This window comes from Bombina bombina, chromosome 1 (genome assembly GCF_027579735.1).
Source record: "Bombina bombina isolate aBomBom1 chromosome 1, aBomBom1.pri, whole genome shotgun sequence".
Lineage (NCBI taxonomy): Eukaryota > Metazoa > Chordata > Amphibia > Anura > Bombinatoridae > Bombina > Bombina bombina.
Window position 1 is genome coordinate 191974479 of NC_069499.1, and position 19894 is coordinate 191994372.

At 43.6% G+C, this 19894-nt stretch overlaps 1 protein-coding gene across 5 annotated transcripts in view; it reads right to left on the reverse strand.

The window, feature by feature from the left end:
- The window catches only part of UBR1 (ubiquitin protein ligase E3 component n-recognin 1), a 693945-nt gene that overhangs the window by 468453 nt on the left and 205598 nt on the right, over nucleotides 1–19894 (reverse strand). For all 5 annotated transcript variants that reach the window (XM_053697798.1, XM_053697801.1, XM_053697800.1 and 2 more), the window contains exon 8: nucleotides 7310–7433. In XM_053697798.1, coding sequence (XP_053553773.1) covers nucleotides 7310–7433 — 124 coding nt within the window. The remainder of the gene's footprint in view (nucleotides 1–7309; nucleotides 7434–19894) is intronic.

Here is a 19894-nt window from a genome sequence, read left to right on the forward strand (position 1 = left end):
CATTGACGAAACCCTTAGAATCTCTGACTTATCTTTATAAAACTCTACAAGAATTTGCTGAAATTTCAGGATACAAAATTAATTCAGATAAATGTGAGGCTCTGGCCTTATCATTACCCACCCATACCAAGAAACTTCTTGAAATTAACTTTGATATAAACTGGACCAAAACCTCTTTATCTTACCTAGGAATCAGGCTTCCTATTTGAAGCTTTATAATCTGAATTTTGTGCCATTATATAAAAATATTAGAAAAGACCTGAAATCATGGAAAAAGAACAATTTCTCATGGTATGGGCGTCTCTCAGCTCTAAAAATGAATAACCTACCCAGAATTTTGTATCTTTTCAGAGCATTACTCATAAAAATACCAACCCCAGATATCCAAAAATTACAAGCAGACCTAACTTCCTTTCTCAGAGGGGACAAGAGAGCGATCATAGCATCCTACATATTAGCTCAACACCGTCAATTAGGAGGGGTGGGTCTACCGAATTTACTAGACTATTACCAAGCGGCTAGATTAGCACAGACTTCCCTCATTAGTAAACAAACACAGAATATCTTGTGGACACAGATAGAGAAGGATCTGGCAGGAGTTAGCAGGGTTGAGGATATCCTGTGGGACCTGGGAGGGGATAAAACCCCTGACCTAAACAGATCTCCCATTACAACAGAAATGACGACACTGTGGAAAACACTCATTAACACATTAAACCTGATCCCCGCGAGAACTTGGGTTAAACCACTTAAACACCTCCTACCTCCAGAAATTCATAGCCAATTAGATAAGTGGGCAAACAAAGGACTTTACAGAGTAGCTGAATTTGTGACAAAGGGACGATTGATCACATTTAATCAACTGCAGTAGAAATGAATACCACTCAAATTACACTGGTTTGTTTACCTGCAAATTTCCTCTGCTCTCAATAGTTATGTCACTCATGAAGGGAAAGACCCATACACGGATTTTTGTAAATCCGACTGCAGAGATAAGCACACTCTATCCAAATTGTACCTTACACTTCAAGAAAATAAATACAAATCTAAATTGTCCACTGTCACGAAAACAGAATTTATGTTTACCTGATAAATTACTTTCTCCAACGGTGTGTCCGGTCCACGGCGTCATCCTTACTTGTGGGATATTCTCTTCCCCAACAGGAAATGGCAAAGAGCCCAGCAAAGCTGGTCACATGATCCCTCCTAGGCTCCGCCTACCCCAGTCATTCGACCGACGTTAAGGAGGAATATTTGCATAGGAGAAACCATATGATACCGTGGTGACTGTAGTTAAAGAAAATAAATTATCAGACCTGATTAAAAAACCAGGGCGGGCCGTGGACCGGACACACCGTTGGAGAAAGTAATTTATCAGGTAAACATAAATTCTGTTTTCTCCAACATAGGTGTGTCCGGTCCACGGCGTCATCCTTACTTGTGGGAACCAATACCAAAGCTTTAGGACACGGATGATGGGAGGGAGCAAATCAGGTCACCTAGATGGAAGGCACCACGGCTTGCAAAACCTTTCTCCCAAAAATAGCCTCAGAAGAAGCAAAAGTATCAAACTTGTAAAATTTGGTAAAAGTGTGCAGTGAAGACCAAGTCGCTGCCCTACATATCTGATCAACAGAAGCCTCGTTCTTGAAGGCCCATGTGGAAGCCACAGCCCTAGTGGAATGAGCTGTGATTCTTTCGGGAGGCTGCCGTCCGGCAGTCTCGTAAGCCAATCTGATGATGCTTTTAATCCAAAAAGAGAGAGAGGTAGAAGTTGCTTTTTGACCTCTCCTTTTACCGGAATAAACAACAAACAAGGAAGATGTTTGTCTAAAATCCTTTGTAGCATCTAAATAGAATTTTAGAGCGCGAACAACATCCAAATTGTGCAACAAACGTTCCTTCTTCGAAACTGGTTTCGGACACAGAGAAGGCACGATAATCTCCTGGTTAATGTTTTTGTTAGAAACAACTTTTGGAAGAAAACCAGGTTTAGTACGTAAAACCACCTTATCTGCATGGAACACCAGATAAGGAGGAGAACACTGCAGAGCAGATAATTCTGAAACTCTTCTAGCAGAAGAAATTGCAACCAAAAACAAAACTTTCCAAGATAATAACTTAATATCAACGGAATGTAAGGGTTCAAACGGAACCCCCTGAAGAACTGAAAGAACTAAGTTGAGACTCCAAGGAGGAGTCAAAGGTTTGTAAACAGGCTTGATTCTAACCAGAGCCTGAAAAAAGGCTTGAACATCTGGCACAGCTGCCAGCTTTTTGTGAAGTAACACAGACAAGGCAGAAATCTGTCCCTTCAGGGAACTTGCAGATAATCCTTTTTCCAATCCTTCTTGAAGGAAGGATAGAATCTTAGGAATCTTAACCTTGTCCCAAGGGAATCCTTTAGATTCACACCAACAGATATATTTTTTCCAAATTTTGTGGTAAATCTTTCTAGTTACAGGCTTTCTGGCCTGAACAAGAGTATCGATAACAGAATCTGAGAACCCTCGCTTCGATAAGATCAAGCGTTCAATCTCCAAGCAGTCAGCTGGAGTGAGACCAGATTCGGATGTTCGAACGGACCTTGAACAAGAAGGTCTCGTCTCAAAGGTAGCTTCCATGGTGGAGCCGATGACATATTCACCAGATCTGCATACCAAGTCCTGCGTGGCCACGCAGGAGCTATCAAGATCACCGACGCCCTTTCCTGATTGATCCTGGCTACCAGCCTGGGGATGAGAGGAAACGGCGGGAATACATAAGCTAGTTTGAAGGTCCAAGGTGCTACTAGTGCATCCACTAGAGCCGCCTTGGGATCCCTGGATCTGGACCCGTAGCAAGGAACTTTGAAGTTCTGACGAGAGGCCATCAGATCCATGTCTGGAATGCCCCACAGTTGAGTGACTTGGGCAAAGATTTCCGGATGGAGTTCCCACTCCCCCGGATGCAATGTCTGACGACTCAGAAAATCCGCTTCCCAATTTTCCACTCCTGGGATGTGGATAGCAGACAGGTGGCAGGAGTGAGACTCCTCCCATAGAATGATTTTGGTCACTTCTTCCATCGCCAGGGAACTCCTTGTTCCCCCCTGATGGTTGATGTACGCAACAGTTGTCATGTTGTCTGATTGAAACCGTATGAACTTGGCCCTCGCTAGCTGAGGCCAAGCCTTGAGAGCATTGAATATCGCTCTCAGTTCCAGAATATTTATCGGTAGAAGAGATTCTTCCCGAGACCAAAGACCCTGAGCTTTCAGGGATCCCCAGACCGCGCCCCAGCCCATCAGACTGGCGTCGGTCGTGACAATGACCCACTCTGGTCTGCGGAAGGTCATCCCTTGTGACAGGTTGTCCAGGGACAGCCACCAACGGAGTGAGTCTCTGGTCCTCTGATTTACTTGTATCCTCGGAGACAAGTTTGTATAGTCCCCATTCCACTGACTGAGCATGCACAGTTGTAATGGTCTTAGATGAATGCGCGCAAAAGGAACTATGTCCATTGCCGCTACCATCAAACCTATCACTTCCATGCACTGCGCTATGGAAGGAAGAGGAACGGAATGAAGTATCCGACAAGAGTCTAGAAGTTTTGTTTTTCTGGCCTCTGTCAGAAAAATCTTCATTTCTAAGGAGTCTATTATTGTCCCCAAGAAGGGAACCCTTGTTGACGGAGATAGAGAACTCTTTTCCACGTTCACTTTCCATCCGTGAGATCTGAGAAAGGCCAGGACGATGTCCGTGTGAGCCTTTGCTTGAGGAAGGGACGACGCTTGAATCAGAATGTCGTCCAAGTAAGGTACTACAGCAATGCCCCTTGGTCTTAGCACAGCTAGAAGGGACCCTAGTACCTTTGTGAAAATCCTTGGAGCAGTGGCTAATCCGAAAGGAAGCGCCACGAACTGGTAATGCTTGTCCAGGAATGCGAACCTTAGGAACCGATGATGTTCCTTGTGGATAGGAATATGTAGATACGCATCCTTTAAATCCACCGTGGTCATGAATTGACCTTCCTGGATGGAAGGAAGAATTGTTCGAATGGTTTCCATTTTGAACGATGGAACCTTGAGAAACTTGTTTAAGATCTTGAGATCTAAGATTGGTCTGAACGTTCCCTCTTTTTTGGGAACTATGAACAGATTGGAGTAGAACCCCATCCCTTGTTCTCCTAATGGAACAGGATGAATCACTCCCATTTTTAACAGGTCTTCTACACAACGTAAGAATGCCTGTCTTTTTATGTGGTCTGAAGACAACTGAGACCTGTGGAACCTCCCCCTTGGGGGAAGCCCCTTGAATTCCAGAAGATAACCTTGGGAGACTATTTCTAGCGCCCAAGGATCCAGAACATCTCTTGCCCAAGCCCGAGCGAAGAGAGAGAGTCTGCCCCCCACCAGATCCGGTCCCGGATCGGGGGCCAACATTTCATGCTGTCTTGGTAGCAGTGGCAGGTTTCTTGGCCTGCTTTCCCTTGTTCCAGCCTTGCATTGGTCTCCAAGCTGGCTTGGCTTGAGAAGTATTACCCTCTTGCTTAGAGGACGTAGCACTTTGGGCTGGTCCGTTTCTACGAAAGGGACGAAAATTAGGTTTATTTTTGGCCTTGAAAGGCCGATCCTGAGGAAGGGCGTGGCCCTTACCCCCAGTGATATCAGAGATAATCTCTTTCAAGTCAGGGCCAAACAGCGTTTTCCCCTTGAAAGGAATGTTAAGTAGCTTGTTCTTGGAAGACGCATCAGCTGACCAAGATTTCAACCAAAGCGCTCTGCGCGCCACAATAGCAAACCCAGAATTCTTAGCCGCTAACCTAGCCAATTGCAAAGTGGCGTCTAGGGTGAAAGAATTAGCCAATTTGAGAGCATTGATTCTGTCCATAATCTCCTCATAAGGAGGAGAATCACTATCGACCGCCTTTACCAGCTCATCAAACCAGAAACACACGGCTGTAGCGACAGGGACAATGCATGAAATTGGTTGTAGAAGGTAACCCTGCTGAACAAACATATTTTTAAGTAAACCTTCTAATTTTTTATCCATAGGATCTTTGAAAGCACAACTATCTTCTATGGGTATAGTGGTGCGTTTGTTTAAAGTGGAAACCGCTCCCTCGACCTTGGGGACTGTCTGCCATAAGTCCTTTCTGGGGTCGACCATAGGAAACAATTTTTTAAATATGGGGGGAGGGACGAAAGGAATACCGGGCCTTTCCCATTCTTTATTTACAATGTCCGCCACCCGCTTGGGTATAGGAAAAGCTTCTGGGAGCCCCGGGACCTCTAGGAACTTGTCCATTTTACATAGTTTCTCTGGGATGACCAACTTGTCACAATCATCCAGAGTGGATAATACCTCCTTAAGCAGGATGCGGAGATGTACAGTTAAACACTAAAAAACTCTAAGCCATCTCCGTGGAGATGTTGCCTGTACAACGGCAAAGAGAATGACTGGGGTAGGCGGAGCCTAGGAGGGATCATGTGACCAGCTTTGCTGGGCTCTTTGCCATTTCCTGTTGGGGAAGAGAATATCCCACAAGTAAGGATGACGCCGTGGACCGGACACACCTATGTTGGAGAAATGGGAAATAGACACAGGTACTACACTCCTAAAGGATGAATGGGATCAAATTATGTTTGACTCATGTAAAGGTTTAGATCTTAGGGAAAACTGCATTAAAACTTCTTTTAGGTGGTACTTAACCCCAATAAAAACGTCACTTTTCCCCCCAGCAACTCAAGGAATTGCTACAGGGGCTGCGAGGAACTGGGCTCATATAGTCATATGTGGTGGGACTGTGTCAAAGTAAAAGACATATGGAATCAACTAAAAAATATGTTAAGCACGTTACTTGACGAACCTATTTCCCTTACTACCTTCCAAGCGTTATTGAATCACAGTCTCCCTCAATTTAACAATCCCATTAATAAATTTATTAAGATAAGTTGCACAGCCACTAGAACTTGCATAGCAAGACATTGGAAGATAGGAGTTCCCACCTGGCAGGAAATTATGGACAAAATTCAATTTATATATATTATGTCAGAAGAAATCGCATGGCTCCAGGGTACCAAGGACCAATTTCACAAGATCTGGTTTTACTGGATCATGCATGGTAAGGGATGAGAGGGTAGACAATTGATGACACTCAACGGAAGTTTCCTCATGACATACTTAAATAAGCACAGATTTACAGGATAAGATTCACCTGATTACAACTCACACCATTTGACTTGTAAGTAGATTTTTCTTAGATACGAAACTAACAGATCTTGACCACGTTCAGCAGACAACTTAGTTATTTAGTTCTTTAGTTTAATTGTTTAAAATATTTGTAACATCCTATATATAAAATGGTTTCCGAGAAAATTATTGAGAAATAGGGGGAGATCTACAGGGGAAAACATATAAAGGTAACACATACTGAGAAAAGGTCATATAGATGGACTTGATTTAGATAGCAACAGACAAATAGAATCCAGATAAAAATAATGCTTCTTTGTTGTTTATATGTGTTGATCTGCGGAGAATGTATTCCATGCCATGTAATGTGGATCCTACTATTGTGAATGTTTTGCTTTATTGAAACCAAATAAAAAGAATTTCAACTAAAGCAGCTTTGACTTAACATTTTTCAGGCAACAATATTTATGTCATTTTTAAAATGTTATTCTGTCATATGAACAAACAGAACATTCCTAACCATAATGCACCTTTAAGAACATTTAAATAAAACAAATCCCCTCCGCCTCAGACACTTGCTAAGCACAGAGGCTGGTACTTAGTGCATCATTAAAATAATTAAAAAACACAGAGTTGAAGGAATAGGAAACCCCAAATTTTTCTTTCATGATTTGGATAGAATATACAATTTTAAACGGCTTTCCAATTTACTTCTATTATCAAATGTGCTTCATTATCCTGTTATCTTTTGCTGAAGGAACAGCATTGCACTACTGGCAGCTAGCTGAACACAGTTAGCCAATCAAAAGAGACAAATGTGTGCAGGAACCAATCAGCAGCTAGTTCACACTAGTGTGGGGTATGTATGTATTCTTTCAACAAGAAATACCAAGAGAACAAAGCACCTTTGAAAATAGAAGTGAATTTAAAAGTGTCTTGACTTTCCTATCCCTTTAATTTAACATTAAGTTCAAGTAACCCAATATGTGCTCTCTATCATAGACTTGTAAATCATTTACAACAATGTTTGCTTTTAACCATAAAAAAAAAGAAGAAATTTACAATTAAACCGAAAGCAGAATGAATCTATCATTTGATTATTACCAGACTTAATTTAAAATGTCATATGCACTTACTAGAGTAGGCCAGTAGTTTGTTCAGCCAGACTGCTAGCTGGAATGCAAAGCTCTGATGGGCTATTACTAGGGAGTGCAGCAACTCCACACGAAGTGGACGCAGGGAAACATTCTCTGAATGAGCCTGGAACAAATATGTGAAAAATATGTGAAAACAAATATGTGAAACACTGTTTTTAAAGGTTTGATAAATTGTACTGAAAGGATTAATACACTTACTACTACATTTAAATTTATACTTTTTCTGTAGAGGTTATATAAAAATATACACACATTTTATTTATAACAGAATTTATGTTTACCTGATAAATTACTTTCTCCAACGGTGTGTCCGGTCCACGGCGTCATCCTTACTTGTGGGATATTCTCTTCCCCAACAGGAAATGGCAAAGAGCCCAGCAAAGCTGGTCACATGATCCCTCCTAGGCTCCGCCTTCCCCAGTCATTCGACCGACGTAAAGGAGGAATATTTGCATAGGAGAAATCATATGATACCGTGGTGACTGTAGTTAGAGAAAATAAATCATCAGACCTGATTAAAAAACCTGGGCGGGCCGTGGACCGGACACACCGTTGGAGAAAGTAATTTATCAGGTAAACATAAATTCTGTTTTCTCCAACATAGGTGTGTCCGGTCCACGGCGTCATCCTTACTTGTGGGAACCAATACCAAAGCTTTAGGACACGGATGATGGGAGGGAGCAAATCAGGTCACCTAGATGGAAGGCACCACGGCTTGCAAAACCTTTCTCCCAAAAATAGCCTCAGAAGAAGCAAAAGTATCAAATTTGTAAAATTTAGTAAAAGTGTGCAGTGAAGACCAAGTCGCTGCCTTACATATCTGATCAACAGAAGCCTCGTTCTTGAAGGCCCATGTGGAAGCCACGGCCCTAGTGGAATGAGCTGTGATTCTTTCAGGAGGCTGCCGTCCGGCAGTCTCATAAGCCAATCTGATGATGCTTTTAAGCCAAAAAGAGAGAGAGGTAGAAGTTGCTTTTTGACCTCTCCTTTTACCAGAATAAACAACAAACAAGGAAGATGTTTGTCTGAAATCCTTTGTAGCCTCTAAATAGAATTTTAGAGCACGAACTACATCCAAATTGTGCAACAAACGTTCCTTCTTTGAAACTGGATTCGGACACAAAGAAGGCACAACTATCTCCTGGTTAATATTTTTGTTAGAAACAACTTTCGGAAGAAAACCAGGTTTAGTACGCAAAACCACCTTATCTGCATGGAACACCAGATAAGGAGAAGAACACTGCAGAGCAGATAACTCTGAAACTCTTCTAGCAGAAGAAATTGCAACCAAAAACAAAACTTTCCAAGATAATAACTTGATATCAACGGAATGTAGGGGTTCAAACGGAACCCCCTGAAGAACTGAAAGAACTAAATTAAGACTCCAAGGAGGAGTCAAAGGTTTGTAAACAGGCTTGATTCTAACCAGAGCCTGAACAAAAGCTTGAACATCTGGCACAGCCGCCAGCTTTTTGTGAAGTAAAACAGATAAAGCAGAAATCTGTCCCTTCAAAGAACTTGCAGATAATCCTTTCTCCAAACCTTCTTGAAGAAAGGATAGAATCTTAGGAATTTTTATCTTGTTCCATGGGAATCCTTTAGATTCACACCAACAGATATATTTTTTCCCTATTTTATGGTAGATTTTTCTAGTTACAGGCTTTCTGGCCTGAACAAGAGTATCAATGACAGAATCTGAGAACCCTCGCTTTGATAAAATCAAGCGTTCAATCTCCAAGCAGTCAGTTGGAGTGAGGCCAGATTCGGATGTTCAAACGGACCTTGAACAAGAAGGTCCTGTCTCAAAGGTAGCTTCCATGGTGGAGCCGATGACATATTCACCAGATCTGCATACCAAGTCCTGCGTGGCCACGCAGGAGCTATCAAGATCACCGATACCCTCTCCTGTTTGATCCTGGCTACCAGCCTGGGAATGAGAGGAAACGGTGGGAACACATAAGCTAGGTTGAAGCTCCAAGGTGCTACTAGTGCATCCACTAGAGTCGCCTTGGGATCCCTGGATCTGGACCCGTATAAAGGAACCTTGAAGTTCTGACGAGACGCCATCAGATCCATGTCTGGAATGCCCCACAATTGAATTATTTGGGCAAAGATTTCCGGATGGAGTTCCCACTCCCCCGGATGAAATGTCTGACGACTCAGAAAATCCGCTTCCCAATTTTCCACTCCTGGGATGTGGATTGCAGACAAGTGGCAGGAGTGAGTCTCCGCCCATTGAATTATTTTGGTCACTTCTTCCATCGCCAGGGAACTCCTTGTTCCCCCCTGATGGTTGATATACGCAACAGTCGTCATGTTGTCTGATTGAAACCGTATGAATTTGGCCTTTGCTAGCTGAGGCCAAGCCTTGAGAGCATTGAATATCGCTCTCAGTTCCAGAATATTTATCGGAAGAGATTCTTCCCGAGACCAAAGACCCTGAGCTTTCAGGGGTTCCCAGACCGCGCCCCAGCCCACCAGACTGGCGTCGGTCGTGACAATGACCCACTCTGGTCTGCGGAAGCTCATCCCTTGTGACAGGTTGTCCAGGGTCAGCCACCAACGGAGTGAATCTCTGGTCCTCTGATCTACTTGTATCGTCGGAGACAAGTCTGTATAATCCCCATTCCACTGACTGAGCATGCACAGTAGTAATGGTCTTAGATGAATTCGCGCAAAAGGAACTATGTCCATTGCCGCGACCATCAAACCTATTACTTCCATGCACTGCGCTATGGAAGGAAGAAGAACAGAATGAAGTACTTGACAAGAGCTTAGAAGTTTTGATTTTCTGGCCTCTGTCAGAAAAATCCTCATTTCTAAGGAGTCTATTATTGTTCCCAAGAAGGGAACTCTTGTTGACGGAGATAGAGAACTTTTTTCTACGTTCACTTTCCACCCGTGAGATCTGAGAAAGGCCAGGACAATGTCCGTATGAGCCTTTGCTTGTAGTAGAGACGACGCTTGAATCAGTATGTCGTCCAAGTAAGGTACTACTGCAATGCCCCTTGGTCTTAGCACCGCTAGAAGGGACCCTAGTACCTTTGTGAAAATTCTTGGAGCAGTGGCTAATCCGAATGGAAGTGCCACAAACTGGTAATGCTTGTCCAGAAAAGCGAACCTTAGGAACCGATGATGTTCCTTGTGGATAGGAATATGTAGATACGCATCCTTTAAATCCACCGTGGTCATGAATTGACCTTCCTGGATGGTAGGAAGAATTGTCCGAATGGTTTCCATTTTGAACGATGGAACCTTGAGAAATTTGTTTAGGATCTTGAGATCTAAGATTGGTCTGAATGTTCCCTCTTTTTTGGGAACTATGAACAGATTGGAGTAGAATCCCATCCCTTGTTCTCCTAATGGAACCGGATGAATCACTCCCATTTTTAACAGGTCTTCTACACAATGTAAGAATACCTGTCTTTTTATGTGGTCTGAAGACAATTGAGACCTGTGGAACCTCCCCCTTGGGGGTAGCTCCTTGAATTCCAGAAGATAACCTTGGGAGACTATTTCTAGCGCCCAAGGATCCAGAACATCTCTTGCCCAAGCCTGAGCGAAGAGAGAAAGTCTGCCCCCCACCAGATCCGGTCCCGGATCGGGGGCCAACATCTCATGCTGTCTTGGTAGCAGTGGCAGGTTTCTTGGCCTGCTTACCTTTGTTCCAGCCTTGCATTGGCCTCCAGGCTGGCTTGGTTTGAGAAGTATTACCCTCTTGCTTAGAGGATGTAGAACTTGAGGCTGGTCCGTTTCTGCGAAAGGGACGAAAATTTGGTTTATTTTTAGCCTTAAAAGACCTATCCTGAGCAAGGGCGTGGCCCTTACCCCCAGTGATATCTGAAATAATCTCTGTTACAAACTGCTATTTGTGACTGGCCCTTTAAATGGAAGGTTGCCCTGCTTCCCTGGATTTTGGAGAAGCCTATTTGCCAGCCTCCTTCCTCATGACTATGGCCCCTGGAAGATTGTGCCCCTGAGAGTATATTGACTTTTGTTGGGTGTGTGTGGCCCTTTGGGAAACGTCTGGGGACATATTGTGACTCTGGTGAACAATGCCCCCTTTAAGACTATGTCCCCAGACCTGTGAAATGACTTGTCCCTGGTTTTCTCCCACTTGGTTCAGTTTCATTGTGTGCCATTAAGAGTTAAATTTTGTTCAGCTTCAAGAAACCTATTCTACATACAAGTCTGCTGGGATTAGCTCTAATTAGGTTTAGTGATCAACTTTCCCATTGTCTAATCAGACTAGTATTGATAAGGTGGACTGCATTGTTTTATTGTGTGTAATGTTATCTGCTGAAGTAAATGTTGTGGCCTGTCAAAGGGAGTGTCTCTCTATCTAATATCAAATGTGTGATGGGGGATTTTATGCCTCCCCCTGAGAGTGTCCTGTTTGCATGTAACCTCAATAAAAAGCAGGCTGTGTGCTCCAGCACATCAGACCTATTTTCTGTCCCTCTAACTTGCAGCTTTGACTCATGTTTGTAGGGGACAGCTTCAGCTAATATCACTACAGGGATTGCTGACTATGGTGCTGATGATTCTTTGGTGAGCGCTAGGAGCATCCTTTTCTACGGTCCAACTTCCAGCCAGCCTGGAGGCAACCGTAACATTTGGCGGCAGCGGTGGGATCGCGTCCTAGCGCAAGGAGCAGCACCACAACAGCACTGGTATCGTAGGAGAGTTATTGAGGGCAACGCTAGCCACTGCGCAGCGTCCCTACCTACAGCAGCATGGAGCTGACAAGACACTATTCAGAACCCTGTGAAGAGCACCTCAACCTGATCCGTCGCTATGAGGGCGCGGATTTCGTTCCAGAGGTAAAGAGGCGGCTAGTCCGATATGGTCCAGACCCTGCACAGGAGGTAGTCAGTCGCATCATCCGGGAATTGGATACGGAGAACAAAGCAGCACGAGCCTTTGAGCGCCAACTGTGGAGTTTGAGGGTCTGGACACCTGGTCTCCAGCGAGAAAGTGAGTCACAGGAAGCGGAGAGCAACGACCTCCCTTCCCAGCGGCAGCCAGAGTTACAGGGAGAGGAGAGCAGCGACCTCCCTCCCCAGCGGCAGTATACCGTGCAGAGGGAAGAGACAACCAGTCCCCTTCCCCAGCCAGAGATACCAGAGGCAGCAGGCCTCATAGACTGGTCCTGGGAGGACCCCCAGCAGGCAGGTGGAGATGGGACCGCAGTCTCTCTACCGGCCCTACAGGGATGCTGGGCAGGCGGCCCAGATCCCCAGCGACAGACCCAGCTACAGGGAGGGGAGAGCATCGACCTCCCTCCCCAGCCGGAGTGTGCCTTCCAGGGAGAGGAGACAACCGGTCTCTATCCCCAGCCGCAGCATGTTCCACAGGAAGCGGAGAGCATCGACCTCCCTTCCCAACGGCCGCCGGAGTATCAGGAGGAGGAGGTAAGCCAATCTCCCCCTCCCCAGCTAACTCCTAACTTGGGCCCAGGGTTAACAGTGGAGATGTTAACCCCCACTGACCCCCACGTTCCCTTTGCCACCGGGCAGGACTATGCCCCAATTCCCCCAGCAGAAGAGCTGGCATCAGAACAGAGCGCTGCTGGCCTCTGCCCTACAGACCCCCTTGTTACAGGACTGGCCTGCAAACCCCTCACCCCAGCAGAAGCGCTGGCACCAGGGCAGAGTGCCGCTGGCCTCTGCCCCCCAAGTACCATCAGCTATTTGCACAGCTGCGCCAGGAAGGCAGAGGATGCTACACTTTCATCCTATAACCTGGAACCTACAGGCCAGTGCTACTTGTTGTGGGGGGGCTGCTTTGCTGCTAGTGTTTATTTGTGGGTGGGTTGCGAGACTAACTTAGGCACTGACCGACAGAAGGTCAGGTGCCTTGTTAGTCTCCCTCCAAAAGGGGAGATATGTTACAAACTGCTATTTGTGACTGGCCCTTTAAATGGAAGGTTGCCCTGCTTCCCTGGATTTTGGAGAAGCCTATTTGCCAGCCTCCTTCCTCATGACTATGGCCCCTGGAAGATTGTGCCCCTGAGAGTATATTGACTTTTGTTGGGTGTGTGTGGCCCTTTGGGAAACGTCTGGGGACATATTGTGACTCTGGTGAACAATGCCCCCTTTAAGACTATGTCCCCAGACCTGTGAAATGACTTGTCCCTGGTTTTCTCCCACTTGGTTCAGTTTCATTGTGTGCCATTAAGAGTTAAATTTTGTTCAGCTTCAAGAAACCTATTCTACATACAAGTCTGCTGGGATTAGCTCTAATTAGGTTTAGTGATCAACTTTCCCATTGTCTAATCAGACTAGTATTGATAAGGTGGACTGCATTGTTTTATTGTGTGTAATGTTATCTGCTGAAGTAAATGTTGTGGCCTGTCAAAGGGAGTGTCTCTCTATCTAATATCAAATGTGTGATGGGGGATTTTATGCCTCCCCCTGAGAGTGTCCTGTTTGCATGTAACCTCAATAAAAAGCAGGCTGTGTGCTCCAGCACATCAGACCTATTTTCTGTCCCTCTAACTTGCAGCTTTGACTCATGTTTGTAGGGGACAGCTTCAGCTAATATCACTACAGGGATTGCTGACTATGGTGCTGATGATTCTTTGGTGAGCGCTAGGAGCATCCTTTTCTACGGTCCAACTTCCAGCCAGCCTGGAGGCAACCGTAACAATCTCTTTCAAGTCAGGGCCAAACAGCGTTTTCCCCTTGAAAGGTACCAAATTTGAAAGCTTTAACTCTTAAAATAACGGAACCGGAGCCGTTTTTATATTTAACCCCTATACAGTCCCTGGTATCTGCTTTGCTGAGACCCAACCAAGCCCAGAGGGGAATACGATACCAAATGACGCCTTCAGTAAGCTTTTTCTATGTATCTGAGCTCCTCACACATGCATCTGCATGCCTTGCTTCCCAAAAACAACTGCGCATTAGTGGCGCGAAAATGAGGCTCTGCCTATGATTAGAGAAGGCCCCCAGTGAAAAAGGTGTCCAATACAGTGCCTGCCGTTTCTTTAACATAATTCCCAAGAATAAAATAACTCCTCAAAGCTATAAACTATTAAAAATGCTTGTAAATCAATCGTTTTAGCCCAGAAAAATGTCTACCAGTCTTTAAAGCCCTTGTGAAGCCCTTTATTCTTATTTAATAAAAATGGCTTACCGGATCCCATAGGGAAAATGACAGCTTCCAGCATTACCAAGTCTTGTTAGAAATGTGTCATACCTCAAGCAGCAAAAGTCTGCTCACTGTTTCCTCCAACTGAAGTTAATTCCTCTCAACAGTCCTGTGTGGAAACAGCCATCGATTTTAGTAACGGTTGCTAAAATCATTTTCCTCTTACAAACAGAAATCTTCATCTCTTTTCTGTTTCAGAGTAAATAGTACATACCAGCACTATTTTAAAATAACAAACTCTTGATTGAAGAATAAAAACTACATTTAAACACCAAAAAAACTCTAAGCCATCTCCGTGGAGATGTTGCCTGTGCAACGGCAAAGAGAATGACTGGGGAAGGCGGAGCCTAGGAGGGATCATGTGACCAGCTTTGCTGGGCTCTTTGCCATTTCCTGTTGGGGAAGAGAATATCCCACAAGTAAGGATGACGCCGTGGACCGGACACACCTATGTTGGAGAAATATATATATATATATATATATATATATATATATATATATATTATAAATATAAAATATATACATACATACACACTACTGTGCAAAAATCATAGGCAGGTGTGATTGTTGTAAAGTAAGAATGTTTTAAAAAATAGAAATTGTAATAGTTTATTTTTATCGATTAGCTAGTTTAAAGGGACATGATACCGAAATGTTGAAACACATTAAAGGGACATAATAGTTTTAGGATAAAACATTTGAAAGTGATGAAGTATAGCTGTAAAAAGCCGACTAGAAAATATCACCTGAACATCTCTATAAAAAAAGAAAGATATTTCACCTCAAAATGTCCTAAGTATTCACACCCCATTGCGAAGGACTTCAGTATGCCTGTCCCGGGACTTGCAAGGGAGTGTGCCTCATGCACACATGTTATTTCCCTATTCAGTTTAATGAAGTTTACTATAAAATCTCATGAAATCACCGTAAAACAGTTCATGACCCCAGCACTGCTAATGTTGATTGGCTGCTGTTCATTTATACCTTTTTTTTGGGACAGTAACTGAAGCATAACTTTTTACCCAGCACTTACTCTGGTGAGCAAATTGTGAGGTAAAATATATTCCCTTTTTACATAGAGATGTTCAGGTGATATTTACTTTTTACAGTTATGCTGCATCACTTTCAAGTGATTTAGCATATAAGTAGTATGTCCCTTTAATGTCAGAAGTCATGCATCATGATAAGACTGAGCACAGCAACAAGATACAAGGTAGTTATACTGAATCAACAAGGTCTCTACCAGGCAGACATTTCAAGGCAGACAAGGGGTTTACAGATGTGCTGTCCAAACTCTTCTTAAGAAGCACAAAGAAACTGACAATGTTGAGGACCGTAGACACACTGGTCAGCCAAGGAAACTTGGTGAAGCCGATGAAAGACACATTATGCTTACTTCCCTTTCAAGATGTCCAAACGTGCCAACAGCACAGAATTAGCAGAAACCAGTGTGACCCTGGTACACCCATCTACTATCCAGAAACGTCTAGTTAGAAGTAGTCTACATGGAAGCCTTCAGGCCAAAAAACCATAGCTCTTATGTGGAACCAAGGATAAATGACTCAACTATGCACGACAACACATAAACTGGGGTGTAGAAAAATAGCAGCAGGTGCTGTGGACTGAAGAGTCAAAATTTTAAATATTTGGCTGTAGCAGAAGACAGTTTGTTCAGCGAAGGGCTGGACATTGGTACAAGAATGAGTGACTGCAGGCAACAGTGAATCATGGTGAAGATTCCTTGCAAGTTTGGGGCTGCATTTCTGGAAATAGAGTTGGGGATTTGGTCAGAATTAATAGTCTCCTCAATGCTGATTAGTACAGGCAGATATTTGACTCAATGATTGTATTGCATGATGGATAACCGACTGGCCCCACATTTATTCTGCAGCATGACAAGACAATAAAACATACAGCTAAAGTCATTAAGAACTATCTTCAGCGTAAATAAGTACAAGGAGTCCTGCAAGTGATAGTATGGCTCCCACAGATCACTAATCTTATCATCATTGAGTCTGTCTGAGCTTGAATGAAGAGAGAGAGAGAAGGAACTATGACTGCCTAAATTCACAGAAAAACTATAGAAAAACTATGGTTAGTTCTCCAAAATGTTTGGAACAACCTATCTGACGTTCCTTAAAAACTGTGTGCAAGTGTACCTAGACGAATTTAAACGGTTTTAAAAGCAAGGGTGGTCACACCAAATATTGATCTGATTTAGTATTCAATTCTGTTCACTCACTTTGTATTGTGTTAATTGATAAAAAATAAACTATTAATTTTATTTTTGGAAGCATTCTTACTTTACATGTTTTCATACCATATATATATATATATATATATATATATATATATATATATATATATATATATATATATATATATATATATATATATATATATATATATATATAAAATCACTCTACAATAAATATAAAAATCCTCTTACAAGCTGCAATATTATATTATAAAAGCAATAAACGTTATTATTTATTTAATCCATTAAATTTACAGCTACGTTGCAGACAGAGAGGTGGCTAAGATGTATTTTCCATTCTAGTATAAAAACAGAATTTATGCTTACCTGATAAATTTCTTTCTCTTGTGATGTATCAAGTCCACGGATTCATCCATACTTGTGGGATATTCTCCTTCCCTACAGGAAGTGGCAGAGAGAGCACCCACAGCAGAGCTGTCTATATAGCTCCTCCCTTAGCTCCACCCCCCAGTCATTCGACCGAAGGCTAGGAAGAAAAAGGAGAAACTATAGGGTGCAGTGGTGACTGTAGTTTTTTAAATAAAAATATACTACCTGTCTTAAATAGACAGGGCGGGCCGTGGACTCGATACATCACAAGAGAAAGAAATTTACCAGGTAAGCATAAATTCTGTTTTCTTTTGTAAGATGTATCGAGTCCACGGATTCATCCATACTTGTGGGATACCAATACCAAAGCTTTAGGACACGGATGAAGGGAGGGACAAGATAGGTTCCTTAAACGGAAGGCACCACTGCTTGTAGAACCTTTCTCCCAAAATAGCCTCCAAAGAAGCAAAATAATCGAATTTGTAAAATTTGGAAAAAGTATGAAGCGAAGACCAAGTCGCCGCCTTACAAATCTGTTCAACAGAAGCCTCATTTTTAAAAGCCCATGTGGAAGCCACTGCTCTAGTAGAATGAGCAGTAATTCTTTCAGGAGGCTGCTAGCCAGCAGTCTCATAACCCATACGGATGATGCTTTGCAGCCAAAAAGAAAGAGAGGTAGTCATAGCCTTTTGACCTCTCCGCTTACCAGAATAGACAACAAACAATGAAGATGTTTGACAGAAATCTTTGGTTGCTTGTAAGTAGAACTTTAAAGCACGAACCACATCAAGATTGTGCAACAGACGTTCCCTTCTTTGAAGAAGGATTAGGACACAGCGAAGGAACAACAATTTCCTGATTGATATTCCTATTAGAAACAACCTTAGGAAGGAATCCAGGTTTGGTACGTAAAACCACCTTATCTGCATGGAAAACAAGATAAGGTGAGTCACACTGTAAAGCAGATAACTCAGAAACTCTTCGAGCTGAAGAGAAAGCTACTAAAAACAAAACTTTCCAAGATAGAAGCTTAATATCTATGGAATGCATAGGTTCAAATGGAACCCCTTGAAGAACTTTAAGAACCAAGTTTAGGCTCCATGGCGGAGCAACAGGTTTAAATACAGGCTTGATCCTGACCAAGGCCTGACTAAACGCTTGAACGTCTGGGACATCTGCCAGACGTTTGTGCAAAAGAATGGACAAAGCAGATATTTGTCCCTTTAAGGAACTAGCTGATAATCCCTTCTCCAATCCTTCTTGGAGAAAAGACAAAATTCTAGGAATCCTAATCTTATTCCATGAGTAACCCTTGGATTCACACCAACAAAGATATTTGCGCCAAATCTTATGATAGATTTTCCTGGTGACAGGCTTTCCAGCCTGAATCAGAGTATCAATGACCGACTCAGAGAAACCACGCTTTGATAGAATCAGGCGTTCAATCTCCAAGCAGTCAGACGCAGAGAAATTAGATTTGGATGCTTGAACGGACCTTGGATTAGAAGGTCCTGCCTCATTGGCAGAGTCCACGTTGGAACAGATGACATGTCCACCAGGTCTGCATACCAAGTCCTGCGTGGCCACGCAGGCACTATCAGAATCACAGAAGCTCTCTCCTGCTTGATTCTGGCAACCAGACGTGGGAGGAGAGGAAACGGTGGAAATACATAAGCCAGATTGAAGGACCGGGGCACTGCTAGAGCATCTATCAGTAGCGCCTGGGGATCCCAGGACCTGGACCCGTAACGCGGAAGTTTGGTGTTCTGTTGGGACGCCATCAGATCCAATTCTGGTGTGCCCCATAGCTGAGTCAGCTAGGCAAATACCTCCGGATGGAGCTCCCACTCCCCCGGATGAAAAGTCCGCCTCCCAGTTCTCTACCCCTGAGATATGGATTCCTGAGAGATGGCAAGAGTGATCCTCCGCCCATCGGATAATTTTGGTTAACTCCATCATCGCTAGAGAACTCCGTGTTCCTCCTTGATGATTGATATAGGCTACAGTCGTGATATTGTCCGACTGAAATCTGATGAATTTGGCCGCAGCTAGCTGAGACCACGCCTGAAGCGCATTGAATATCGCTCTCAGTACTAGAATGTTTATCGGGAGGAGAGATTCCTCCCGAGACCATAAGCCCTGTGCTTTCAGAGATTTCCAGACTGCACCCCAGCCTAGCAGGCTGGCATCTGTCGTTACTATAAGCCACTCTGGCTTGCGGAAACATATTCCCTGAGACAGGTGGTCCTGAGACAACAACCAGAGAAGATAATCTCTGGTCTCTTGGTCCAGATGCAGTTGAGGAGATAAATCTGCATAATCCCCATTCCACTGTTTGAGCATGCAAAGTTGCAGTGGTCTGAGGTGTAGGCGGCATAAGGAACTATGTCCATTGCCGCTACCATAAGTCCGATTACCTCCATACACTGAGCCACTGATGGCTGAGGAATGGAATGAAGAGCTCGGCAAGTGATTAAAAGTTTTGATTTTCTGACCTCCGTCAGAAATATTTTCATTTCTACCAAGTCTATCAGAGTCCCTAGGAAGGAAACTCTTGTGAGAACTCTTTTTTATGTTCACCTTCCACCCGTGAGATCTCAGAAAAGCCAACACGATGTCTGTGTGAGACTTGGCTAGCTGGAAAGTCGACGCCTGAATTAAAATGTCCTCTAGATAAGGAGCCACTGCTATACCCCGCGGTCTTAGAACCGCCAAAAGGGACCCTAGCACCTTTGTGAAAATTCTGGGAGCCGTGGCCAACCCGAAGGGAAGGGCCACAAACTGGTAATGCCTGTTTAGAAAGGCGAATCTGAGGAATTGAT